General features: G+C 56.2%; 1 protein-coding gene and 1 long non-coding RNA gene across 6 annotated transcripts; one reads left to right on the plus strand and one right to left on the minus strand.

The window, feature by feature from the left end:
- Positions 1-4,385: 4,385 nt before the first annotated feature.
- On the minus strand, positions 4,386-14,000 carry LOC131818079 (uncharacterized). The gene is made up of 2 exons (XR_009348694.1): positions 13,843-14,000; positions 4,386-4,770 (listed from the first exon to the last, which is right to left on the minus strand). It is a non-coding gene; the product is annotated as an uncharacterized LOC131818079 (long non-coding RNA).
- Positions 14,001-17,142: 3,142 nt separating this feature from the next.
- Positions 17,143-26,206, plus strand: BBC3 (BCL2 binding component 3). Of its 5 annotated transcripts, none has more exons than XM_059152761.1 (4): positions 17,143-17,259; positions 21,156-21,444; positions 22,885-23,075; positions 25,100-26,206. In XM_059152761.1, exons 2-4 carry the CDS (start codon positions 21,171-21,173, stop codon positions 25,214-25,216), a joined length of 582 nt encoding a protein of 193 aa, XP_059008744.1. In that variant the 5' UTR covers positions 17,143-17,259; positions 21,156-21,170; the 3' UTR covers positions 25,217-26,206. The 5 variants fall into 5 exon arrangements, with proteins under 5 accessions (XP_059008744.1, XP_059008742.1, XP_059008747.1 ...); XM_059152759.1 differs by lacking the exon at positions 17,143-17,259 and adding an exon at positions 18,165-18,484; XM_059152764.1 differs by lacking the exon at positions 17,143-17,259 and adding an exon at positions 19,092-19,116.
- The last annotated feature ends 29 nt before the right edge of the window (positions 26,207-26,235 follow it).

Consider the following 26,235-nt stretch of genomic DNA (forward strand, 5'->3'; position numbering starts at 1 on the left):
TCTTGAGACTCAAAACAGGAAGAGTGGAAGCACCTTCTAATCCCTGGTCCCTTACAAGGTTACTGTTAACAGCTTTTCAAAGACCTTTTCTACATATATAACCGAATTTTTGGGGAAGTCCCCAAATTTCTGCCAAGTTCACTATCTACTGCTTCAGGTCTTTATTCAGATGTTAGCCCCACTTAACAGGCCTTCCTTGAAGCTGCCTGTCTGGAGATTGCAAAATCTCCCATCCCTTTTCTTCTTCCCACTCTAGTTTTCCATTTTACCATTCACCCTCTAAACTACCCAGTGTCTTATTTCTCTTCTTCTCTGCCTGTCTGCTCCCCTGTATCTCCTCTTTTTATAACTTGCTGCATCCCCAGTGCCTTCAACAGGGCCTCATACACAGTAAGCTGTCTCCTCCCCACACACACAAAAAAATGTATTTATGAATGGATCAATCTCTGTTACGACTATTTCCTCCCTTCTTATGAAACAAAACCAGATATACTACGCTGAGATCATATATCTTTATTTAAGCAATGGATGGTTGACAACCTTTAAAACTTCTGTGTGATATTCTGTCCTAGAGATGGGCCATAATCCGCCCTGCCTGGTCTCATGGATGTTTTGAGTTGTTTCCAAATTGGGGAGATGGCTGACAATGCTACACTGAACTTCTCTGGGCACACATCTTTGTAAGTGCATGACCCATAAGCTTGCTCAAAAAGGACTCCTGATATCATGATTAAGACCACAGACTCTGAAACCAGAAGGCCCAGGTTTGAATCTCAGATCTATCACTTACCAATCACATGACCTTGATCTATCACTTACCAACCGCGTGACCTTGAGCGACGTATCAAACTTTTCTGGAGTTCAACTTCATCTGTGAAGGAGATACCATAACACCTCCCTACTGGGTCTGTAGTGCAGAAGTGAGTGGATTAATGAATGAAAACACAGAAAGTGCTTGGCGCGAGGCCTGAGACATTGTTAAGTTCTCAATACATGGAGACCATTATTATGACTTCTAGGTAGACAAATTCCCAGATCAAAAGGTAATTTACATTATGATGTTTCAGTAAAAAAAACCACGGTGGACGCAGGTAGTTTAGGGCCTAAAGTGTCTACAAGGTCAGAAGCCCTCTTGAAACAGAGAGTGAAAAAAAGTATAAGACAAGAGCACCATCCAGGGTGTTGGACAGAGTGCTGGCTCTGTTGGACGAGACATCTGGAGGCTCGTACTTCATCTGCCTCACAGGACAGCCTCGTCTGATGCTGGCGGCTCAGCAAAAAAGCCATGCCCACTTCCACTCACCCAAGCGAGGCCAGAGTGCGTGTTTCCCCACAACCTCGCTAACACAGTGTTTTAACACTTTCAGTCTTTCCCAGTTCAATGGCCTAAGAGTTATGTAGTCTGAGTCACCTCTCCCTGGCTAAAAAGTGGCATTTTCACACACATGCATATATGCATATATCCGTTGCTTGTGGGGGTGGAATGAAAGAGGGATGCTGAAAAGTACAGTAAGATTCTGTCTTTGGGGCGCCTGGTTAGCTCAGTGGGTTAAGCCTCTGCCTTTGGCTCAGGTCATGATCCCAGGGTCCTGGGATCGAGTCCTGCATCGGGCTCTCTGCTCGGCGGGGAGCCTGCTTCCCTCTATCTCTCTCTGCCTGCCTCCCTGCCTACTTGTGATCTCTCTCTGTCAAATAAATAAATAAATAAAAATCTTTAAAAAAAAAGATTCCACCTTCGTTTGCATCTGTATTGTAATGTTAAAAAAAAATAATAATCTTGAGATAAGGCGAAGATCCTGGACCATTTCAAGGAGCCCACTGTAATCCCAAGGGTCCTTATAAGAGGGAAGCAGAGGGAGGGGCAACATATCATGTGGCTGCCACTGAAGATGGAGGAAAGGACCCACAAGCCAAAGAATGTGAGGAATGCCACTGGGAAAAGTTTCAAAAAGGTCAGGGGACTGATTCTCCCCAGAGCCTCCCCAGGGAGTGCGGCCAGGCTGACACCCTGATTTTGGCCCAGGGAGGTTGCTTCTGCAACCTCTCTTACAGCACCTCTCTTACAGCTGTAAGAGAATAAATGTGTGTTGTTTGATGGCAGCAAAAGGCTCTTAGAACAGTGTCTGGCACACAGTGGGTATGCTTAACATTACTCATTTTTTTTTTTAAGATTTATTTATTTGAGAGGGACAGACAGATGAGGGAGGGGGGATGGAGGGGCAGAGGGAGAAGAGAGAGAAACTCCAAGGGGACTCTGGACTCTGCCCTGAGCATGGCGCCCTACACAGGGTACGATCTCATGACCCCAAGATCACGACCTGAGCTGAAACCAAGAATCAGTCACTTAACCCACTGAGCCACCCAGGCGCCCCTTAACTGTCTTATTATTACCTGAAACACCCCTGGCCAGACCAAGGCCTCTGGCAACAGGTCACAGTCACAGACATTTGCTGCCTTATTGGTTAAAGGGCTGCTCCCTTTGCATCTGCCTCACGGTCTGATAGGCCTTGTTGATGCCCATTTTACAGAGAGGAAGACAGGCTCACTGAGGCTCCCCTGCACAGTGGGTCACAGCTGCTTGGTAGTAACCAACAACCACAAACTGTATGACTTACACCAGCATAAGTGGGGCACTCAGCGGGGATGGGCAGGAGGGGAGCGCAGTGGGTGAAACATTGGACTCTTGGTCTGGGCTGAGGTCATGATCTCAGAGTCCTGGGATCCAGCCCTGCATCCGGTCCGCGCTCAGCAGGGAGTCCACTTAGAGACCTAGAGATTCTACCCCCTCCCGCCTGTACCTTCCCCTCCCCCCACCCACGTATGCGCCCGCTCTCCCTTTCACGCTCTCATAAAGAAAGAAAGAAAGAAAGAAAATGTTTTTAAAAATTTAGAAATGGGGCGCCTGGGTGACTCAGTCGGTTAAGCCTCTGCCTTCAGCTCAGGTCATGATCCCAGGGTCCTGAGATCTAGCCCCGCATCAGGCTCTCTGCTCAGCGGAGAGCCTGCTTCTCCCTCTCCCTCTGCCTGCCGCTCTGCCTACTCGTATTCTCTATCTCTGTGTCAAATGAATTGAAAAAAAAATATATAAATAGCAGACGTGTATCTTTCCACAGTTCCAGAGGCCACAAGTCCGAAATCAAAGTGTGGGCAGACTTGCCCCTTCCCTAGGCTCTGAGCTAGGACCTGTCCCAGGCCCTTCTCGGTGGCTACACGCATCACTCCCATCTCTGCCTGGGTCTTCATGTGGCCTTCCTCTCCACGGCTCTGTGTCTCCTCCTTTTCTGTCTCTTCCAGGGACACCAGTTGTGGGGTGTAGGGCCTCGCTGATCCAGGATGATCACTTCTCAAGATCCCTAATTGAAATTCACCAGCAAAGGCCCTGATTCCAGAGATGGTCCCATTCTCAGGTTCCTGATGAAGGCATCTTGGCGACAGCAGCAGCAGGGCCAGGATTGGAACCTAGTCCCAGGGTCTTGCAAGCCTTCACGTGGCCCAGCCCTCCGTAGAGCCCCGCACACCAGAAAGATCCAAAGGAATCAATCTTAAGGAATGTTGCTCCAGGCCCACGGAACAATGTTTTGGGTCCTGGATGGTGGCACAGGCTAGTCCTCCTGCTTGGAAACCTCTTCCACCAGGCTCAGCGCTAAGGTCACTTCCCCCAGGAAACCCTCCTACCCCCAGCTAGGTCGGGTGCCACTCTGGGCTGTACCCCCCCCCACCGCCCTGATTCTCACATCCCAGTCCTGCCCACCCCAGTCCTCACTGCCCAGGGGCAGGGCTGGGGTTTTTGCTGTCACCACTGAGTCCCCAGAACCGTCCAGCACAAGGCCATAGTAGTTCTCAATACATATGGAATCACTAAAGCAACCTCGTTCTCCCAGAGCTTCGGTGTCCCCAAACCATTAGCCCAGCAGGACCCAACTCCATCCTATCCCAAATATGCTTTATGACACAAACTCCTTGCAAAATACCGCTTGTACTCCCCTCTAAATGAAATGCCTACACAGTATGTCCTACCTACATACATCTTTTTTTTTTTTTCGTTTTTAAGATTTTATTCATCCTTTTGAAAGACGGGGAACGAGGCAGGGAGAGGGGCAGAGGGAGAAGGAGCAGCAGACTCCCTGTTGAGCAGAGAGCTCATTCAGGGCTCCATCCCAGGAACCCAGGATCATGACGTGAGCAGGTCGATGCTTCACTGAAGCATCCCATTTTTTTTTTTTTCTTTTTTAACTTAAATAAACCCTACCCCCAACCTGGAGCTCGAACACACGACCCCAAGACCAAGAGTCGCATGCTCTTCCGACTGAGCCAACCAAGCACCCCTATACACATCATTTTTAATATAATAACCTAAATTGACCATAAAGGAGAAATTACAGAAGTCGAAGGGAAGAAATTTATAATAAAGCAACACACGTGAACCCTGGAAATCGTCAAGAAGTAGTCAAACGCTTTCAGCTCTTACAACGAATAGGCTTGGGTGTTGGAACGCTTGCTAATGAAACAACATCCTTTTGCGGGTAGGTGAGATTTCTAAGAAGGGCTGAGCGCATGCGCAGGCGCGTGTGCAGCCCAGTCTTCCACGCGAGTCTTCCCGGGGACCCTGGAATACCGCAGCTGGTGGCTGTGATGAGCTCCTCGGGTGTGACTTTGACAGCAGGAGCAGGGTTGCAGGCGTGACGTGATGATCCAGAATGATGCATCACCCTTGGTTGATTTCTGAACACAACGTAGCACAATTTTCCCTCGACGCAAGTAGGGGACTCCCTGGAAAACTCATGCTATACTGAAACCCTGCAAATAACAGTTTGTGTCTACCCACAAAAGAATGTCTCAGGTGCAAAGGCCTGACAAGGTCAAGCGGTGGTAAAGATCGTGTGCAGCCGCGGGGACGCTTGCCCACGGCTGGAGGGGGATACAAAATGCCGCCGCGACTGTGGGTAACCTCTGGGCAATTTCAGCTATGGTTGGATGCGAACACTCACCCTAGGCGCCAGCAAACACACTCGTCAGGATCGACCCAACAGAAATGCATGCACACATTCACCAAGCAACATGTCACCTATGAGAATATTCATAGCAGCGGGATGCCTGGGTAGTTGGTTTGGGCTTAGGTCATGATCCCAGGGTCCTGGGATCGGGCTCCCTGCTCCAGGACAAGTCTTCTTCCTCTCCTTCTGCCTGCTGCTCCCCCTGCTTGTGCTCTCTCTCTTTGTCAAATAAATAAATAAAATCTTTTTTTTTTTTTAAAGGGGGTTAGGGCGCCTGGGTGACTCAGTGGGTTAAGCCGCTGCCTTCAGCTCAGGTCGTGATCTTGGGGTCCTGGGATCGGGTCCCGCATCCGGCTCTCTGCTCAGCGGGGAGCCTGCTTCCCTCTCTCTCTCTCTCTGCCTGCCTCCCTGCCTACTTGTGATCTCTCTCTGTCAAATAAATAAATAAAAATCTTTTTTTTTAATTTTTTAAAAATTTTTAAAAAATAAAATAAATAAAAAGGGGGTTAGATGTTCATAGCAGCTTTAACATAATTGCCCCTCTGATGGGCTGATTTGTGTCCCCTCCCCATTCATGTGTCAATCACCCAAACCCCGCCCCAGGGCGTCAGAATGTGACCTAATTTGGACAAGGGCCTTTTACAGAGGTAATTCAGCGAAAATGAGGTCATTAGGGTGGGCCCTAATCCCATGTGACTGGTGTCCTTATAAGAAGAGATTAGTATACACGCACACAGAGTATACAAACCCGTGGGAGGCCACAGGGAGAAAACAGCCATCCGCGAGCCCAGGAGAGAGGCCGCAGAAGAAACCAAGCCTGCTGGCTCCTTGAGGTAGGACTTCTCGCCTCCAGGGTTATGAGAAAAGAAAGTTTTGTTGCTTCATGCCATCCAGTCTGGGCTGCTTGGTGGTGGCCGCACTGAGCAAAACTGATACCACCCCAAATCAGAAGCAACCAGAACGCCCATCAGCGGGGCAATGGATATTCTCACTGCGGTGTCTTGACACAGGGGGAGACCATCCAGCAGGGAAAATGAACCATCTTTCCCCACGCTCAGCGGCATGCACGAATCTTAGGAACATTATGGCGAGTGACAAAAGCCAGACGGACACAAAGAAGCACATACCATGTGATTCTACTGATAGGAAGTTCTGGAACAGGCAAAAGTCACCTCTGCTGTTAGAATTGGGGATTATGGGGTTCCTGGGGGGCTCTGGTCATGATCTCAGGGTTCTGGGATGGAGCCCCTCGTGGGACTCCCTGTTCGGTGGGAAGCCTGCGTCTCCCCCTCCCACTCCCTTTGCCCGCGTTCCCTCTCTCGCTGTCTCAAATAAATAAAGTTTAAAAAAAAAAAAAAAGATTTGAGGATAATGATAGTCCAGGGGGGAGGGACTCGAAAGGGCCTCCTCCTGGGAAGAGGCTGGAGCTTGTCAGGTTTTATCCCTTTCCCTGGGGAGCTGATGACATGGAGTTTTACACTTGGGATTTGTGGGTTTTAGGAAAGGGTGTATGTTATGCCTTTGTCTCAACAACGTTTTAAAGAACTTTGGAAATAGGGGCGCCTGGGTGGCTCAGTGGGTTAAAGTCTCTGCCTTCGGCTCAGGCCATGATCCCAGAGTCCTGGGATCGAGCCCCGCATCCGGCCCTCTGCTCAGCGGGGAGCCTGCTTCCTCCTCCTCTGCCTATCTCTCTGCCTACTTGTGATCTCTCTCTGTCAAATAAATAAATAAAATCTTTAAAAAAAAAAAGACACCATTAAAAATACCTTGTGTTTGTACGTGAAATGGAGCTAAGTTCTAGCATCAGTACATAGTTCCCAAACTACGTGAAGATCTGGTAGGAAATTTGACAGCCAAGCGGGCCGACTTTCGCGGAGCGAGTTTCCCGCTCGCCACCAGGAGCCGCTGTGGCGCACTCCTTGCCGCTTTACACGCGGGACAAGCATTCATTCAACGAACAGTACTTGAACCATGAAAACCCTCTCCGTGCCCGGCCTCGTTCTGGTTTTCCGACTGTGAAACGGAGATCAGAACGTACAGCTGTCCTGGAGGCTTGTCCCTGTCCCCGTGGAGCTCACTTTCTCCAAGAGAAGACAGACCCTACATAGCTAAACAAATTAATATGTTAATAAGAGCGCTGCGGAGCAAAATAAGACTGGGTGACAGGACAGAGATGGTTCCGGAAGGCTTCTCTGAGGAGGTGACGTTTGAGCAGAGACCAGAGTGAAACGTGGGGGCAGACAAGCCAGATGAATACGGGGACGACCCAGGTGAAGGAAAGAAAGACGGTGGCTCCGTTCACTAGCAGCAAGGTGGAAAGGGAGAATCAGGTAGACCCAGCCAAGCCCAGAAGGAAGTAAAGAGTGACATATTCTCTGGCGCAAACACCTCAGGCTGAGGTACCTACAAGATGATCTCCTATGAGGCTGGAGAGAGGCAAGGAAGCAACCAGCGAGTCCTGCCTGGACGAGGTGACACAAGATAAAGTAGAGTATTTGTTTTATCATGATTGCTTTAAAGTCCCAACTGGCTTGCCTACAGCCACATCTCCAACCCTGAAAGAGAGTCTGTGCTAATATTTAAACAGTATATATTTACGTTTTTATTTTAATTCCAGCTAGTTAACCTACAGTGCTTAAAGAGCATTTTCTACGTGGTGGCCTCACTTTTGTTGCATGAATTATCTTCTAAGCACATCCCAAAGCCCTTCTAAACAACCACTTTACAAAGCAGGACACTAAAGCCCAGAGATGCTGTGAGTTGCCCAGGGTCACCCGTCCAGCTGGGATTCGAGCCTGTAGGGATCTTTCTAACTCCAGAGCTCACTATACCACCTCTCTGACAAGTCTAGTACAATTCTTAGCAGTATCGTGATAGGCAAGGTACTTAATCTTTCTGTGACTCAGTTTCCCCATGTGGAAAATGGCACTCATGATAACATGCCATAAGGATTATATAAGATAAGTGCCGGGAACAGTGCCTTACACACTGCATGTTTTTGCTGTTACTGCAATGATCCATTGAATCTGCCAACAGCTACTGAGCCAGTAATGTAGACTTCACTTTCAAAATCTATACATCTGAATAAATCCAGAATCCTACCACATCTCCTACCTCTACTTCCTGCCTTTCAGGATAGTCATAGTATTTAACGATGTCGTGTACACAGTAGGTGTGTCATTATTTACGATTGATATTTCTCTCAGTCCCTTCCTCCTTCCAGCTGCTCCGGCCAAAACCTGGAGTTGCCCAAACTTCTCTCTTTCCTTCACATCCACACCCAATGCCTCAGCCAATCCCATCGGCTCCCCCTTGGATCTGACCCAAGGATCACCTCCTTGCTGGGCTCCCTGCTTTCTGCTCACAGCCTGTTTCCCACTTGACCGCCAGAGGACGCCTGTTAGGACTAAATCAGCTCACCTCCCTCTGCTCAGAACCCTCCAGAGGCTCCCACCTTGTCAGAGTAAAAGCTAAAGTCTTCATCTGGATTTAACCCCCTCTCAGACCTCGACTTCCATCCTTCTCCCCTTCTTCACTCACTCCCAGCTGTTCCCAGCTGCAGAGGAGCTTCTCACCATCCTGGACATGCCCACTCTGGTCTCAGGACCTTTACACCTGCCCTTCCTTCTGTCTGGACACCCCTTGCTTCTTCACCTGCTTTGGGCCTTTACTAAACTATCACTTCCTCAGTCACCCTTGAGAATAAGACCACCCTCAACACTCTTGAGCCCTCTCCCCTGCTTCCTTTCTGGACTTCGAGACTCCCTTTGCATTCTTTTTTTTTTTTTTTTTTTTTTTAAGATTTTATTTATTTATTTGACAGAGAGAGATCACAAGTAGGCAGAGAGAGAGGAGGAAGCAGGCTCCCTGCTGAGCAGGGAGCCCGATGCGGGACTCGATCCCAGGACCCTGAGATCATGACCTGAGCCGAAGGTAGTGGCTTAACCCACTGAGCCACCCAGGCGCCCCTCCCTTTGCATTCTTATTTGCGTTCTTTATTGTCTGTCTCCCCTAGACCAGAGATTCAGCCTCATGGATTGGGACATGGGTTTTTGTCTGTTCTGTTCACTGTTGTATTCCCAGTGCCTTCAACATTGCCTGGCCCAGAGGAGGCCCTCGATAAGCCTCTGCCAAATGAATGAATGAATGAATGAATGAATGACCGACCACAGACATCCTGGTGGTCTTACCCATTCCCTTCTCTCCCCATGTAAGCCCCCAGAGGGCTCCATTCACCAGCTGTGACCTTAGGCAGCCGACCTCAGTTCTCTGACCTCAGTTTACCCACTGTAAATGGAATTTAAGATGGTCTCTTCCCCAGCGGGGTCGTTGTGAGGATTAAATGGGTTCCTATTTGCAGCGTTCATAACCCCGCGACGTGGTCAGTGGCAAAGGTGGACTTTTTGCGCGGCACGTGTGCTTCCGCATTTCGCCGCTCGGGGGCAGCAGGCGCCCGAAGGATTCGCCCGCGCGGCCGGCGCGGGAAAATGAGCGGGGGTAACTCCAGCAGAGGAAGCTGATGAAATCCAAGCCAACTAGCAGTGAGCTCATCCCGCCCGGGCGCCTCCGGAAGCCACGGGGCCGCCAGGCCTCTGCCTGGCCGGAGCGATAAAGCTCCGGTGCTGAACCAGGGCGGGAAGTCCTTCCTGAAGTCTGCCCTGCGTGGGGCCTGCTGCCAGAATCCTAGGCCTGCAGGGAGGGGCGAGGATGAAATCGCGAATAGTCCCTTGGCTGTCTCCGCAGAATGAAAAGTGAATTCTGAGCATGGCTGTGGGAGTGAGAGAGAAAGGGGATGGGGGAGGGCGGAGGGGGGAGGGAAGGGGGGAGAGTCAGAGACAAGAGGTGGGAGAGACAAGGGAAGGGGAGACGAAACGGGGGGGAGACTGAGGCAGAGTTAGGGGGAGACGGAGACTGAGGAGACAGCTCGTCAAAGTCAGAAGGAGGGACAGAGATGGAGAGAGACAGAGAGACACCAGGACTTGCAGAGATGGCGAGACAGACCCTGGAAGAGACAGAGACGGGGTGTGGGAGACAGAGGCAGAGAGCGCGCGACGGCAGGGGCACAGAGGGAGCGAGAGAGCAACGTGGGAAAGACGGAGCCGCGCCGAAACCTAGCAAGTGGCAGGGACGCGGGAAGCCGAGGCACAGAGCCCCGCGGGGGAGATGGACGGAGTCCCGGGGGCAGAGCCGCAGAATGTGGGCGCGCCAGTAGGGAGAGGGTCGGCTGCAAGGGCGGGCCGGGCGCAGAGTGCGGCGCGGGGAGGGCCCCTCCCCACCCCCCATCCCCGGGGCGGCGGCGGCGGCGGCGGCGGCCGAGTTCCCGAGTTACCAAGTTACCGCAGGATTCGCGAGCTTCTCACTGGCGAGGCCGCAGCCAATCAGAAGGCAGCGCCGCTGTTCTCGGGCAGGAGGCCCGGAGACTCGCGCACCTTCCCCCGACACCCAGCGAAGCACGCGGACACACAATCGCAATAGCTCGCACACACACACACTGTCCCAGGGACGCGCAGCATCGCCCCCACACGCGCGCACCATCACCGTGACACGCACACAGACGTGCACACACCGGGAGCACGCCGAGACCCACGGCATCGCAGGGGCACACCGAATCTCACTCGGCAGACACAGTCCCAGGACATACACGAGCACTGCCCGGACCCACAACCACAACGACACACCTTAGGCCAACACACAACCGCATCCGTGCAGTCTCTATGACTTAATCCCTAGAACACACAGTATCAGGGACACACACACACACACACACACGATCACAGTGACACCCTCATAACCCCACAGCCAATTTATCCCCGTGACACACAACCGCAGTGACACACTCAGTCACGGTGGTTCACAACATTGCAGAGACACCATTTTATTAACATATATAGAGTCCCATATAGAGAGAGACACACATCACCCTGACAACACAACCACAATGACACAATTACAACGACACACATACAATGACACGAAGAGTTGCATGGATGCACATATGCTCAGTAATGCATGGTGTCATGAACACACAACACTTCAGATACAATGACAGTGTTACACACACAATCCCACCATACACAACACTGTTCAGACACACACAGTAACAGTGACACGCATGCACATCTCTTGACACACAGCAGAGCGCAATGGCACACAACAGTGACACAACATGCCCAGCACACTACACCACAGTAATGTTACACCAATGCGTCCTACCACATTAACACAAGGGTACAATGACACAGCACTTTCACAAACACTTCTACTAACACACATGATTCCCACACGTAGACAGTCCCCATGCCACACCAACACAATCACACAGACACACACCATCATATACAATCCCCATGTCACGCCAACACAATCACATGGACATACACTGATGTTGTGTCCACAATCACATGGACACACACCATCTCACCTATGCACACCAGCCCACTGCACAAAACAACACATTGACACAACACACAGATACACCATCGCACTCACGCACAGCACACCAGAACATCACACAATAGCATATTGATGCACAACCGCAGTCACAGACACCCAGTGGGACAAATGTAGCAGGCTGACACACCATAGCACCTTCCTGACACACACAACCGACGGACACACAATAGCACACTAACAGTCACACACACCCACATATCGCACCCTGACACAACCACCACCCTCATATGTCAACCCCTTGACAAGCAGCACACTGACCCAGCAGAGCTCCAGAGAACTCTCCAGCACACACACGCACACAAACACACAGTCACACAAACACTGCCCCATCCTTGCCCTTGCCCCAGTAAGATGTGTGCAGTGTGGGATGCTGGAGGGGGTGGGTGTGCTGAGTGGGCTTGTGTGTGTGTGTGTGTGTGTGTGTGTGTGTGTGTGTGTGTGCTTATGCCTCCTCTTCCCGGCCCTTCTTGGGGGGCGGGGCCATGCGGCAGCCGCTGTTACCGGGTAAACTTCCCCGCCCCCCCCCAGCGCGGCCATTAGTCAACCCCCCCCCAGGATGATGTCATCGCCTCATTCTGGAGGCTGAGTAATCCTCGACTCCGCCGCCCCCCCCCCCAGGTACCGGGGTAGGGGCGGGCCGCACCTGGGCTCACAGGGTCTGGAGCTAGGGGCTCTGCTCCCTGGGTTTCCCTGGGGTGGGGACTGAGGAATCTGAGCCGCTCTGGAGTGGCCTGGGGACTCACATCAGGGTCCCTTGAGGCTGGAGGCTCCCAGTCCTGGATCCCTGGTGGCCAACTAAAGGCACTGGAAGGCTGGAACTTCCCGATCTGGGGTCCAGAGCATCGGAGGGTCCTGGAACTGGGAAGAACGCCCCTGCACCACTGTGAGGGCCTGGGTCACCTCTGCAGGTGTCTGGGGGAGTGTCTGAGAGACTTGGAGTATAGACTCCGAAGTCCTTGACACTGTGAGGCTGGTACCCTGGGGGCGGGGGCTGGGCGGTGGGTGTCAGGGAGTAGAGGGAGTGGCTGTGGGGTCAGATGCCTGGGTCCTGGGAAATCAGCAGCCTGACGCTGGGGAAGAGGGCTCAGAAGGGAGGGAAGCTAGCAGGTCTGCACCCTGGATCTGGGCAGGTGGTCATCCGGATGAGTTGGGACACATGAGGGTCTGGTGACTTTTGGGGGGTGTGGGGGGGGGCTTCCAGTACCAATACGGGTGAGGGCCAGGATGCCCAGGGTCTCTGAGGTCCAAAGGCCTGAGTCCCTGTTTGGGGAGATGGGGGGCGGTGGGGGGAATGCTGCGTCCTAACTTTTATTGCATCAGACAGACCTGAAGTCCCCTTTTGGGGGCACCATCAGTCCTTGTTTCTTGGGGCTAGGAAACTAACATCCTCCAGGGTGAGGAGGCTCATATCTTGATGTCACAGTAGAGGGCATGCCTGGGTCCTTTGGGGGAGGGCGGGCTCACTTATGGGGTCGGGACGCTGGGTCCTTTTCAGAGGAGGGGAAAATCCTCAGCGTCTCTTTCAAGATGCCTGAATCTCGTTCTGGGGTGGGCGTGGGGGTGGGGGGACAAACAGCCCCTGCCCTCGTGAGGTCAAGACACCCACGTCTCCTCTGGGAGGTGAACGCTCAGCCCCTGTGTTCACAAGGCCAACTCCAGCGTACCTTCCTGGCGGGGCGGAGGGACGGGATGCGCAGCCCCTGTTTCCAGCCCATCCCAAGTGCCCATCCTCGCCCCGAGATGGGTGGGGTGGAGGGGGGGGGTGGGGTGGGAGGATGGGACGGTGCCCAGCCCGGGCCTCACCCCAGCCCCGCAGGCTTGCAGGCCTTGTGCCCGGCAGCTCCCCGGGGCCCGGTTCCCCGCCCCCCGCGCCGAGGGCTCCCCCAGATCCGGGCGGGCGGGCGCGGCGGCGGCCAATGAGCGCGCTCGCCGTCTCCGGGAGCTGGGCCGGCTCTGCCCGCCTGGCATTGGGCACGCGGTGGGCAGCGGCGGGCGGGGCCTGGGGGTCCTCGCGCCTGGTTGGGCCAGGCTTGTTGCTGGGTAACGGGGCGGCGAGTTTCCCCTGGCAACGGCGGCGGGTACCGCTCACTGGCTGGCCGAGAAGGAGGGGGGGCGGGGGCGCAGGCAGGCCCCGCAGACCCCAGCAACAGCGCGCGGCCCCCGCCCCGCCGGGGAACGGTAACCTTCACACACGCCGGCCGCTCGGACCCTGCGGACACCCGCGCCCCCGCCCAGCCCCCACGCGGCTCCCGTCCAGCCTCCGGGCCTGGGAGGCCGGCTACATCGAGGAACCCAGGAGGCCCCCTCCCCTCCGTGGAGAGCCAGGACTTAGGCCCTGCAGTGAAAAGTTAAGTCCTTCCCAACTCCCTCTCCCCGAGCTGCGAAATCTACTCACCCAGAATCGCATACAAGATACCGCGGAAGCTGATGGGTCGCCAGTAAACCAGCTGGGACGTTTATTTTCTTGAATCGATGATTCACACGGAGGCTACTCCTTCGGGCCACTGTTCTGAGTGTGTTACAAACAGAAACCCACGTAATCTTCACAGTTCCTTTTTGGGTCCCGCGGTGACCCTCTTTCTACAAATAAGGAAACTGAGACAGAGAGGGAAAGCTACTTGCTCAAGGTCATCATTTGAACCCGGCAGTGGGGCTCCAAAGTCTGGGTCTTTTATCACTTTACTGTGCTGAATGTCTCTCTCTCAGAGGCATTCATATTCACAGCTTTCTTTAAAATTATTTTTTATCATTTTTATTTTGTTTAAAGATTTAATTTATTTGACAGAGAGAGACACAGGGAGAGAGGGAACACAAACAAGCAAGGGGAGTGGGAGAGGGAGAAGCAGGTTTCCTGTTGGAGCAGGGAGCCGGATGCAAGGCTCCATCCCAGGACCCTGAGATCATGACCTGAGCCGAAAGCAGATGCTTAATCCACTGAGCCACCCCGGCACCCTTATCATTTTTATTTTTTAAGTAACTCTTTGCCCCTGATGTGGGACTTGAACTCGTGACCCTTAGATCAAGAGCCCGTGAGAAATTGGGTGAAGCAAAACCCACTAGTGGCTGGCCTGTGGGCCCCTGGTTTGAGACCCCTGCCCCAACTTGAGGGTCTTAGCTTAAAGTCCTTGTTTGGATTCTCATAGAGTCAGTGCACTCCCACATTGGTAGTATTCGTGATGGGTAACATGTATGAATCACCCACTAGGCCCCAGGGCTCTCTTTTTCTTGATCTTCTTACTCTGCTAAATCCTGTGAGGTAGGGACCTGTGCTGTCTCGACACCAAGACGAGGAAACTGAGACTCAGGCACATGACTGCTGAGCCAAGGCCACACAGCTAGCAGGCGGCAGAGTGAGGGATTCTAACTCAGGCCATTGAGAACGTAGTTCATTCTCTTTGGTGAGATCTGCATGCAACTTTGGTGGGGATGGGCCACAGCTGTGGGGATGCTGATTGAGTGCTCTTAGCCAACTCTCCACAGCACGGAATCATCTGGGCCCAAATAGAGGAGGTTGAGAACCCCCGGTGTATGCCAAGTCCGACTCCCCCACCATCACAGCCGCCACCGCCACCCACCGCCTCCCCATCAACCACCTCACCACCAACCCCCAACCCCTTTCATCTCTCCAGCTGATCTCTCTCGCTGTCTCTTTCTGACTTTCTCCACTTCCCTGAGCTGAGTGTTAACTGTCTCTGTTTGTATCTCTTTTTACCTCTGCTTCTCACCCTTCATCAGGGGTGTGGGTGAGCCCTCCAATCTTAAGAGACCCTTGTCCTCCCCCAAAAAAGAGGCCCTTTTCCCCTATCCAGGGGAGCAGAGACCAGAGGCAGGGTTGGAAGGAGCCCCAGAATGCTCTTCCAGGAACCTAGAGAGGAGGGAGTCCCTTGGTCCCTCAGGAGACCCGGTAGAGGTCGAGGTAGGGATATGTAGTCTGGAAGATGCAGGTGGGGCCTTCTCCGTCCCTGTGCCCTAGGGTAGGGGTCTCCAAAGGGCAGCCCTCAAACTAGTCACAAACATTCTTGGCCACACAGCGTTTAATCTGGAGTTTGTATGTCTCTAGAAGGAAAAATACTGTTCCAATTAGCCCCAGTCCCCACCACGCCCTATTGTATGACCCTGGACTCCTTTCTCTCATTTATTTAATCACGAGGTTGAGCCCCCCCGGTCTGGGGTGATAGGATGCCAGAATTTGGAACAGGATCTGGACTAGACGGTGAGAAGAATCATGACCGGTGGCAGTGCTTATGGTGCTTATGACTTGCTAAAATTCTAGGCCCACTCCTCTGCCCACCAAGCCGGATTCCTAGCATTCTTCACAGTCATTCCTCACTCCCATCCCCACCCCCGGCTCAGAACACTCTAACACATCTGGTCTCCTGGTGTCCAGACTTAGATTGGGCAACCAGATGGCACAGACCCATAAGAAAGGGGTACAGGATAGACTGGGAGCTAGCCCAGGGCTGGGGCCTGTCTCCCAACTTCATTAGTGCCAGGCACAGAGCGAACACCCACAATAATTAGTTATACTAGTGATAATAGCTACCATTTATTAGGTGCTCAGTCGGTGTCAGACAACGCACTCAGTAACTTCCATGCATGACCTCATTTCATAAACGTCCAAAGCAGCATCTCTCACACACCTTTAAACTTGGTCTACAGTCCAAGATACGCTTTCTCCGTGACCTCATATGTATTCACTAGGTATAAGCAATGTTTCCACAAAACAGTATTTTCTTTAACTTCATGATTTCTTTAAAATGATGTCCTATTTTATATTTTTGTTTTTTTAAAAGTCTGGTCAAGAGCCCCTCAAGTCATAGGTAGAAGGATTGATAAGAAAGGGGCACCAGGGAAGTATGGGGTAGGGGTGACAGAAATGTCCCAAATCTTGCTTGGGGTGGTGTACAGTCATTTGCACACATGGCAGATATTTGTTACAACTCACCAGACTGTGCACCTAAAAAGAGTAAACTTCATTACATGGATATATGTCTCAATAAAGTTAAGTAAAAAACAGTAAGATCCACAAAAGTCATTTCACAATGCATGGTTTACTCATGACCCACAGTTTGAAGAGCACTGGAAGGAAGGAAGGGACGAATGAATGAGGGAAGGGAAGGAGAGAGGGAGGCTGAGGGAGTCCCCACTATGTATGTCTGTATGTATGTATTATGGAGGTAAGTAAGCTCTACACCCACTGCGGGACTTGAACTCAAGACCTGGAGACCAAGAGTCACGTCCTCTAGGAACTGAACCAACCAGGCCCCCCCCAACTCCCCTATATTTAAAGTAGGAAGATTTCACAGATGTGCACCCCCGGCTCCTCTTGGGACATGGGGGGATCTGGGCCCGGAGGGAACCAAGTAAGTCCGAGAACCTGGAGAAGCCCACTTTCCGCTCAGGTCTGGCATCCTTTCTCAGCCAGCCCATGCCTCCCGAGGTGCTCAGATGACTGGCCCTGTGTGACCCGTTTCGTGGCTCATAGGTTGGGCTAGAGGTGTGACATAGAGGGAATGGAAAGTGCATAGGTGCCTGAGCTCCTGAGTCCTGGGGAGAGGGAAGGAGATGGGGTCACCACCGCAGAGCGAGGAAAGACCGGCAAGGAGTAACTGAGAAAGGGAAGTGAAAGCCAGGAGGCAGGGTGCTAGCATAGCCCGCAGGGGCAGCCTGCCCGGGCATGTCCCATCTGGTGCTAGGGGTTTCCTTCTTGCCCTGAGTCCCCTGCCAGCCAGATTTGTGGCAAGTGTGGCCAGGTGTGCCTGCTCCAGAGAGTGTCCCCGGCAGTGGGCCAGTTACCAGGAACCTGTGACAGGTGTGCTTCGGGACTGTTCTGGGGGGTCCGTTTTTGTTTGTGTCTGACTTGATCTGTATCCCTGAGGTCAGTTACTGACAGCTGTAATGGGCCAGTTGTGAACTGGTGTGGGTGCGTTTGTGTGTGTCCCTGTAGGAGCGTCACCTAGATCAAGCTCTGTGTTCAGGTGTCCCTGTGACAGGTGTGTGCGTGTGTGTGCGCGCGCGTGTCCACCTGCACCTATCAGGAAGCGTGTGTTTCCCGAGAAGCGCTCAGCCTCAGACCGTGACTGCGTGTGTGTGCTGGGGTGCCCGTTCCGTGGCAATGTTGGTGAACACAGTTTGTGGGTGCCCTGTGCTTATCAGTGTGCGCGTTTGTGCAACACAGCCCCTTCCTTGTGTCCGTCCGCGTGTCCCGGGGACCCTGTCAGCTAGCCGGTCTCTTTGGTTGTGTCTGGGTGCAAGACTGTGCGCCCCAGTCAGCGTGGGAGCCGGCATATCCGCTGCCCGGTCCAGGGGGTGCATTTGTGCGAGTGTGGCCGTGCGCCTGAGAGTGGCTTGTCGCCGTGGCCCTGTCAGCACGTGACTTTGTGTACCCTGGAGCGCCAGCCGGTCAGTTGGCGTACGCGTCTCTAGGCGCGTGTGTCTGCGGGTCCCAGTTAGTGTGTCAGTGTGTCAGTGCGTGTGTCCGGCTGTCCCGCCGGCCAAGCGGCCCCGGTCGGCACGCCTCGGTCCTCCTCGCCGCGGGCCAGGCCCCGCCCCGCCCCCGGCTGCAGGGAAACCCCCGCGCGGAGGTAGGGGGGCGCGGCGCGCGCCTGCAAGTCCCGACTTGTCCGCCGCGGGCGGGTGGGCGGGCGGGGCTGTGGCGTCACGAGGGGGCGGGGCGTGGGACCCGCCGGGCGGGGGCGGGGCGGGGCGGGGCGGCCGCCGAGCGGGCAGGGGATCCGCCGGGCGGCCTGAGACGCGGCGCGAGCCACATGCGAGCGGGCGCCTGGCGGCGGCGGCGGCGACACCGACGGCGGCAGCAGCAGACTCGGCAGCGGGGGCCACGACGCGGACGCGCCTACAGCCCGAGCGGGAGCAGCAGCAGCCACAGCCACAGCAGCCGCCACTGCAGTTAGAGCAGCAGTAGCAGCCGCCGCAGCAGCAGCAGCCGCCGCAGCGAGCGGCGCTAGGCGGGCGCGCCCTCTCGAAGGAAGCCGCCCGCCCCCCATCACCGCCCCCTCCGGCGTGTTCATGCCCCCGGGGTGAGTGTGCGCACCCCGAGTCCCCGCGGGCTGCGACTGGCCAGGCCGGGTGGGCTCCCTGGAGGAGGTGGCAGGAGTGCGCTGGGAGAGCAGTGGGAGCGCGCTGCATCCCCACCCCGTGCCTCCCTCTCTCCCACCCTCCATCCCACGAACGACCCCGGGTTGGGGTCGCTGGGCCGGAGGCACTAAGGGTCCGGGAGCGCAGGTGCCTCAGCGGTCCGGCGGGTTTGTTTACAAACAATGGGGCGCGGGCTCGGCAGCGCCCCCTGGCGGCCAGTGCGTGCCCGGGGAAGTGAGTCGACCCCGACTGCCCCGGCCCCCGCTGTCCGGGAGGGGCGCGCGGGGGGGGGGCGGGCGGCTGGTAGAGGCGGCCACACCCCAGGCGCGCGCCCGCTGGGGGCGGCGACGTGGGGGGGGCGGCTCACGGGCCGTGAAGTCTGCGGCTCCTGCGGGCGGGGGCTGCGCCCCAGCAACAGCCGGTTATTGGCCCCTCGCTCGCCTGGCGGGCGGGGCGGGCGCACGTGGCGGCGGCGGGGTGGGGGGGGGGGTGCTGTGACAGCAGAGGGGGGCGTCTGGGCCCGCCGTGGGAGCGCGCGTGTGCGGGGTTGTGGATCTGCAGGTGTCTCGCCTGGGTGTGTGCATGTGTCTGGCTCCGAGTTAGTACTGGGGTCCGCAGGGGGTGGAGGTGTCAGTCCGGGGGAATGTTGGGGCTGTGGCCGGTCGGGGTGTGTGCTTGAGTCTCCCCATGTGTGTTTGTGTGATGGTCTGTGTATGCCGTGCCCGAGGGCTGGGTGCTGTTTATGCGTGGTGTACCTGCGTGTGTGTGTATGTGTGTGTGTGTTGTGTGCTCTGTGAGAGTTGTCAGTGGGTGCTGTTTGGGGTTGATTCCCTGGGTCTGTGTTGCCTGCGTGAGCTACAGTATGTGGCTGGGATGTTTGTGTGTTGCTTGAGTGAGCTGGGTGTGAGGGTTTGTGTGCGCGTGTCTTGCCTGATGTGCTGTTTCTGTGTGCTTGTGTGTCTTGACTGTGTGTACTGTCTGTGTCGATCTCTAGGGCATGTGTCTCAGCTAAGCATTTGCGATGGTATGCCTGCTGAGCGCAGTGGCTGTTTTCTGTCCAGGTGCGTGAGCACGCGTGCGTGTGTGTGTGTGGGGGGGTGTCTCAGGCTGTGTTTGGCTTGTGTGTCTGGCATCTGAGTCTGGGAATTGAGGACTCGGTGGGGTCTATGTGGTGCTGTCAGTGGGGGTTACTGGCAGTCCAGGGCTGTGTCTGAGCCTGTGTGTGTCTTGTGTGTGTGTGTGTGTGTGTGTGTGTGTGTTGGGTCTGAGGGGCTTGTCTCTGTGATCGGCTGGCTCATGTGTGTCATGTGGGCTGCGTGTGTGGAGTGTTTATGTCGGTCACGTGAGACCAGTGTTTTCTGTGGGTGCCTGAGGTGTGCGCGCTGCCACGGTTGTGTGGGATTAGAGTTGGCTGGGGTGTGTGCGTGTGTGCATGTGTGTCCGAGGCTGACAGTTGGGGATGGTGTTTTGAGGTTGGTGGTGGAGGGTTAGCTGAGGTCTGCTCTTCGGCGTGTGTGCTGACGCGTCTGGGTCTGATGACAGGAGTGTGTATGTGCCTCATTTCCATGCGTCCCGGGATCTGAGAGTTGGTGATGGAGGGGTCATATTTCGGGTGTGTTGGTCTCTGTGTATGTCCACGGATGTCCGTGGGGTGTTGGTATTTGTGTAAGCCCTGAGGTGTGCAGGTCTGACCTCGTGGGTGTGTGTATGTGTGTGGGGGGAGGGGCATGTGTCTGAGAAGGGGGACAGTGCCCATGTGGTGTGTCTCTGTGTTTGCGATGGCTGCATTGTGCGTGTGTGTCCACGCGCATATCAACAGTGGGTCAGTGGGTTCTGACAGTTCGTGTATGTGTGTGCACAGGGATGGAGGGGCTGGGATTGTGGCAGCCCGTCTGCATTCTGATGGTCTGTGTGTATGTGTATGTCCACGTTTTGGTCAGGGTGTGTTTGTGTGTGCATATGTGTGTCCTGTACTGAGTAGCAATCTCAGAGATCAGAACCATTTCTGTGCCAATGGGAGATGAGGTGGGAGGTCAGGCTGGCCAGTCCCAAGGAAGCCCTTACCTGTGTGGCATGTACCCTTCACCACCTCCCTCACCCCTCCCGGAAGTAGTATTTGCCATTGAGGTCCTGCATGAGCCCCTGTGCATGGCCATCGCTGTGTTCTGGAAGTCAGCTCCACCAGCCCATGCTCTGGGTGACTCCCAGGCTGGGTGAGTTTGTGTTCTGAGGCTGTCTCCCCTCCTGCGCACACACACACACACACACACACACACACTCCTGACAGACTCTTCCATCTGAGTCCTGTGTGAGCCCTTGGACTTGCTGTGAGAGCTGTCCTGTGCCTCCTTGACCGTCGTGGGCTCCCATCACCACGTGCATGGGAGGCGGTCCCCACCTGGGGGGCCCTGCAACAGACCCTTGGTGGCCATCTGTTCTGTGGGACCATCGCAGCTGCCTGCAGCTGCCCGTCTGGGCCCTGTGTGTTGGGAGACCTTCCCTGGACCCCTGCCCCCCAAAGGTGCTGGTGGCTGTGTGCAGGAGTGAGTGGGGGTGTCCTGTGTGCCCCCTGCACTGCCTGCCTGACCGCACCCCTCTCCCCCTATCCTGCAGGCCCCAGGGAGCGCCATGGCCCGAGCACGCCAGGAGGGCAGCTCCCCGGAGCCCGTAGAGGGCCTGTCCCGCGACGGCCCGCGCCCCTTTCCCCTCAGCCGCCTGGTGCCCTCGGCCGTGTCCTGTGGCCTCTGCGAGCCCGGCCTGCCCGCCGCCCCCGCCGCCCCCGCCCTGCTGCCCGCCGCCTACCTCTGCGCCCCTACCACCCCTCCCGCCGTCACCGCCGCCCTGGGGGGCCCCCGCTGGCCTGGGGGTCCCCGCAGCCGGCCCCGAGGCCCGCGCCCCGACGGTGAGTGCCGCCCCACACGGGCGCCCTGGGATGCGGGGAGCCAGGAAAGAGACATTGAGGAACTGGAGAAGTGGGAGCGAGCGGGGGGAGGAGGTGGCGAGCCGGCCGGGCCACAGGGAGGGTGTGGCCAGTGTGGTCTTTGTGTTGCAAGAAGCAGGAAGACTGAGTGGGAGGCTGGGGGTGGGGGGAGGCGGGGTGGGAAGTCCCTCCTGGAATCTGACTGCAGTCCCCGAGTTGCAGCCCACGGCCTTTTCCGGGCCGGGGCAGCAGCTGTTTCCCAGCCCCCACCTCGCCGAGTCTGGGTCTCCTTAACCTCCCAGAGGACGATAGTTGGAGGGAGTGTGGGCAGAGCGAGAGGACTGTCACTTCGGGACTTGGGGGGTGGCCTTTTGCCTTTATCTGCATCTCTCGCCAGGGCCGCCCTCTCCGCAGTCTGGGAGGAGGAAGGAGAGGGGGAGGGGCCATTGTGTGGGGAAAGTGGGGGTGGGGGAGGCCAGAGTGGGAAAGTGAGTCTTGGGGAGCGAAGGGTTAAAGGTCCCCTGCCGGATGGGCTGTTAACCCTGTGGTGCCCTGCCAGCCCCATCCCAGCCTATGCTCGGTGGTAGGGAAGATCGTTCTGCTTTCCCTCTCCACCCCAACCCCTCACCCTGAACCTGGAGCCCGGGGAGATCAGGGGAGAGAAAACTTCCCCGGTGGGGCTCCCCAGCAGCAGAGGCAAGAGGGGGCCCGATTTCAAGACCACAGACACAGCTGTGGAAACTGAGGCCCCCGTTTTAGGCCTGAGGATCCCCCTCGCCAGGACCTGGTGTGGCTCTGGAGAGAGGCAGATAACTGCGGGGCGGCCCAGAAGGGGTGGGGCAGGAAGGCATATCCCGAATTTCAGCCCCCCCAGGCCCGGGCTTGCTCCGAGGCAGCCAGTCTGGCCTTCTGGTCTCCGTGCCCCTGCCACATCCGGGGGTGTGGCTTCGCTGTAGTTGGACACCAGAGGGCAGGAGACCTGAGGCTTGTGACTGCGTGTAGTCAGTCGCCGTATCCCTATGTGACCTTGGGCCACTTCTTAGGGTGGGCCTCAGTTTCCCCATCTGTTAAGTGGAACAGGCAAAATTTGGTCCCGTTTTGTAATAGTTGGGTCGGATAAGAGGGAGATTTCCAGACTAACACGGACAGTGGGGGAGAGGGGTAAGCTGGCTAGCCAGGTAACCCCGAGAGAGGCCTCCCCAGGACATCCTCTTGCTTTCTGGCGCCTGGGGAGCGGAAGCCGAGAAACCTGGCTTTTGGAAGGGAAAAACAGAATCGCTAGAAATGAGGCGGGGAGCAGAAAGGAAATTGGGAGGCTGGAAAAGGGAGAAGCGGGCCCTGGCTAATTGGTCCCGGGGCCGCCTCAGGCCCGACAGGAGTGGTGGGTGCTGACCACGCCCCCCTCTTCCCGGCTTTTCCCAGGTCCTCAGCCCTCACTCTCGCCGGCGGAGCCGCACCTGGAATCGCCGGTGCCCAGTGCCCCGGGGGCCCTGGCGGGCGGCCCCACCCAGGCAGCCCCGGGAGTCCGGGGGGAGGAGGAGCAGTGGGCCCGGGAGATCGGGGCCCAGCTGCGGAGGATGGCGGACGACCTCAACGCGCTGTACGAGCGGCGGGTGAGTGCTGGGGGCGGGGTAGACGGCAGGTGGGACTTCCCGCCCCGGAGGGGGCTGCGGGCGGGCCCCGCCAGATGTGCGGCAGCTGCTGCCCGGCGCGGCGGGGTCGCGCTGGGGACAGGCAGGTGGGAGGGGCGGCGGGCCCGCGGACCTGCCGAAGGGACCGCGCCGTGGCGGCTGGCACAAGCCGAGTCAGGGCCGGGACCGCCTCGAGCGCCGCGGCGCGCCAGCGGCCCGCAGCCGCGGGACTGAGGGCGGCGCTCGGCCGAGCGGCTCATATATCCCGGGCTATTTATAGCCGGTGAGTCAGCAGCGGCGGCGCGGCCGCGCCCGCCCCTCCCACCCGCCGGCGCGCGCGGCCTGCAGCGCGCCACACAGCTTCCTGGGCGGCCCGGGAGGGGCGGGCCGTGAGCTCCGCCCCCGCGGGAAGCCCCGCCCCCAAGCCCGCGGCTCGGCCTCTGATTAAGACAAAATCTTGGGAGCTTATGGCGTAGAATAGAGAATAACAAATATCAGGGCGCCGAGCACCCAGCTCTGTCTAATCTGAATATTACACCCGCGCTGCTTGCTTATTGAAAGAAAAAACAAAACCCGGATGTTGTCAAGCCCCTCGCTCCCCCCCCAACCCTCTTCTCCTTTCCAAAGGAAACCTCTTAAGTTGGCGTGTCCCATGACTCCGCAGGTGTTGATCCCTCTACAGGCTAGTGATCAGGCCACAAACAATGCTTAGGTTGGCGGGATGTTTTGGGACTACATATACGAGATGTGGTGTGTTTCTCTCCAAACTTTTCCCCTCCTGTATTAGACTTTGAGATTGATCCGTGTGGGCAAAGCGTTTTCGCTGTTCTGTAGCGTTCTGTTGGATCAACATACAGTATCCTTGTTCATTTTCTCATTGATGGGTATTTAGGATTTAAAAAAAAAGAATGCTTCAGATTTCATCAGCTTGTTTTTTGTTTGTTCGTTTTGGTTTTGGTTTCTTCCTGAGGATACACATTTTTGGTGCACTTGTGTGTACCCCACAGTACAGACGTGGCTGCTTGGCTTTACCTGGTGATTGCTAGATTGCTCCCAGAGATGACTGTGCTGGGCAGCACCCCAAAGCAGTGAAACATTGGCGGGCTTTCCCGCGGATGCCATTCTGACATGCGCCCTTTGCTACCAACCAGCTTCGAGAGTTGGTGGGGAGTAAGGAGAGGGCGGGGATTGGTACAGGGCATCCCACAGCCTGGAACCCACTAGGGTAATAAGGATGGTTTATCTGACTTTGTTCTCATCGGTCGGAGGAGCTTCCCATCCTTTCACGGGGATGAGACCAGGGGGGCTCTGCCTGTTAGCAGTGGGCCTGGCCCTGCACTCAGGATAGGGAATGGGAGAGAGCTACAGCTTACCTTTCCTTTGTACTGGGGGTAGGGGGAGTCTTTTCTTCCATGTGGCTTCCTTCGTTCTCACTTGCCTAGCAATGTGGAACTGAGAGGGTCCTAGAGGCCACCGCAAACTTTCTTCCTGTTGCTGGAAAGAGGGCACGGGTTAGCTTTGCCTGCACAGATTTCCGTGCAGCCTCAGCACAGAAGGTGAACTGTTGTTCCTAGGACTTAAGAATAGATCGTTCTAGAATCACTGAGACTATAGGCTTCTCTGTCACTTCCCAGCCTTTGAGGGGAGGGCAGGACAGTCTGCTATCCTGCCACCCCCCAGTCCTGGCTGATTTTGGTCTGGAGACTAGGGGAGCACTTGCTGGGCTCAGGCACTGTGCTGAGGACACTGGGTCTGCAACCTTGCCGTCCATCCTATTCTGTTCTAGATGAGGACGCTGTCCTCCCTTGAGGTGACTGACTTGGACCCTGGTGGGGGGAGGAGCGGGGATATGGACGCAGTCAGCAATGGTAGTGCCCACCGCTGAGGGCTGGTAGCTTACCCTTAGGAACCTGCCTCCCTCATCCTGGCCCTTGGGCCTAATCACCCACACGCCCCTGTCCCCCTGTCAGAAGCCCACTCTAACTTCCTCTTTTCCCTCTCCCTAGAGACAAGAAGAGCAGCAGCGACACCGCCCCTCCCCCTGGAGGGTCCTGTACAATCTCATCATGGGACTCCTGCCCTTACCCAGGGGCCGTGGAGCCCCAGAGATGGAGCCCAATTAGGTGCCTGCACCCGCCCGGTGGACATCAGGGACTTGGGGGGCAGGACCCTCCCACCTCCTGATGCTCTGGCCAGCGCGGGAGACTTTTTCTGCACCATGTAGCATACTGGACTACCAGCCCTGCCCGTCCCAGGGGCGGGCCAGGGCCGCCACTCCAGCCCCAGTCCCGGCCTAGCCTGGGGACACTGATGGAGATGTGGACTCCTGGGTCCCTGGCTGGGAAGCCAGGGGAGAGAGGGCTGACGGACTCAGCGTCTGAAGGCAGCGGTGACGGAGAGGGTGGGGACGGAGCCACCCGTCTCTGCCGCCCACCACCATCTCAGGAAAGGCTGCTGGTGCTGGCTGCCCGTTCCAGCTGCAGGGGTGACACTGGGGGCGGGGGGAACCTCCCTCCCAGTGCTCCTTCACTTTGGGCCTAGCCTCAGGCCCCTGGTGCTTCCCCCCCTCCTCCTGGGGAGGGGGCCCGTGAAGAGCAAATGAGCCAAACGTGACCACTAGCCTCCTGGAGCCAGAGAATGGGGTGGTTCTGATGGCTGCCCCAGCCCAGCGCCCAGCCATCTTCCCTGAGCCAGCTGGCGGGTGGTGGGTATGCCTGCCTCACCTTCATCTGGGGGTGGCCAGGAGGGGCCCAGACTGTGAATCCTGTGCTCTGCCCGTGACCACCCCCCGCCCCCATCAATCCCATTGCATAGGTTTAGAGAGAGCACGTGTGACCACTGGCATTCATTTGGGGGGTGGGATATTTTGGCGGAAACCGCCCCAGCCTTAGTCCCCAGGGCAAAGCGCTGGGGGGAAGATGGGGAGTCAGGGAGGGGGGGGAAATCGCAGAAGAGGGAGGAGTCTGGGAGCGGGGAGGGATGGCCCAGCCTGTAAAATACTGTATATGCGCTGCTGTAGATACCGGAATGAATTTTCTGTACATGTTTGGTTAATTTTTTTTGTACATGATTTTTGTATGTTTCCTTTTCAATAAAATCAGATTGGAACAGTGGATACTCTTTCTGCTTTCTTTCCCCACGG

Source organism: Mustela lutreola, chromosome 16 (genome assembly GCF_030435805.1).
Source record: "Mustela lutreola isolate mMusLut2 chromosome 16, mMusLut2.pri, whole genome shotgun sequence".
Classification (NCBI taxonomy): domain Eukaryota; kingdom Metazoa; phylum Chordata; class Mammalia; order Carnivora; family Mustelidae; genus Mustela; species Mustela lutreola.

Excerpts from the sequence above, each read along its gene's own strand:
- BBC3 (XM_059152761.1), top strand. The coding sequence starts at position 21,171 with ATGGCCCGAGCACGCCAGGAGGGCAGCTCCCCGGAGCCCGTAGAGGGC. Across the intron at positions 21,445-22,884 it reads CCGAGGCCCGCGCCCCGACG|GTCCTCAGCCCTCACTCTCG; the intron begins GTGAGTGCCGCC and ends GGCTTTTCCCAG. Across the intron at positions 23,076-25,099 it reads ACGCGCTGTACGAGCGGCGG|AGACAAGAAGAGCAGCAGCG; the intron begins GTGAGTGCTGGG and ends CCCTCTCCCTAG.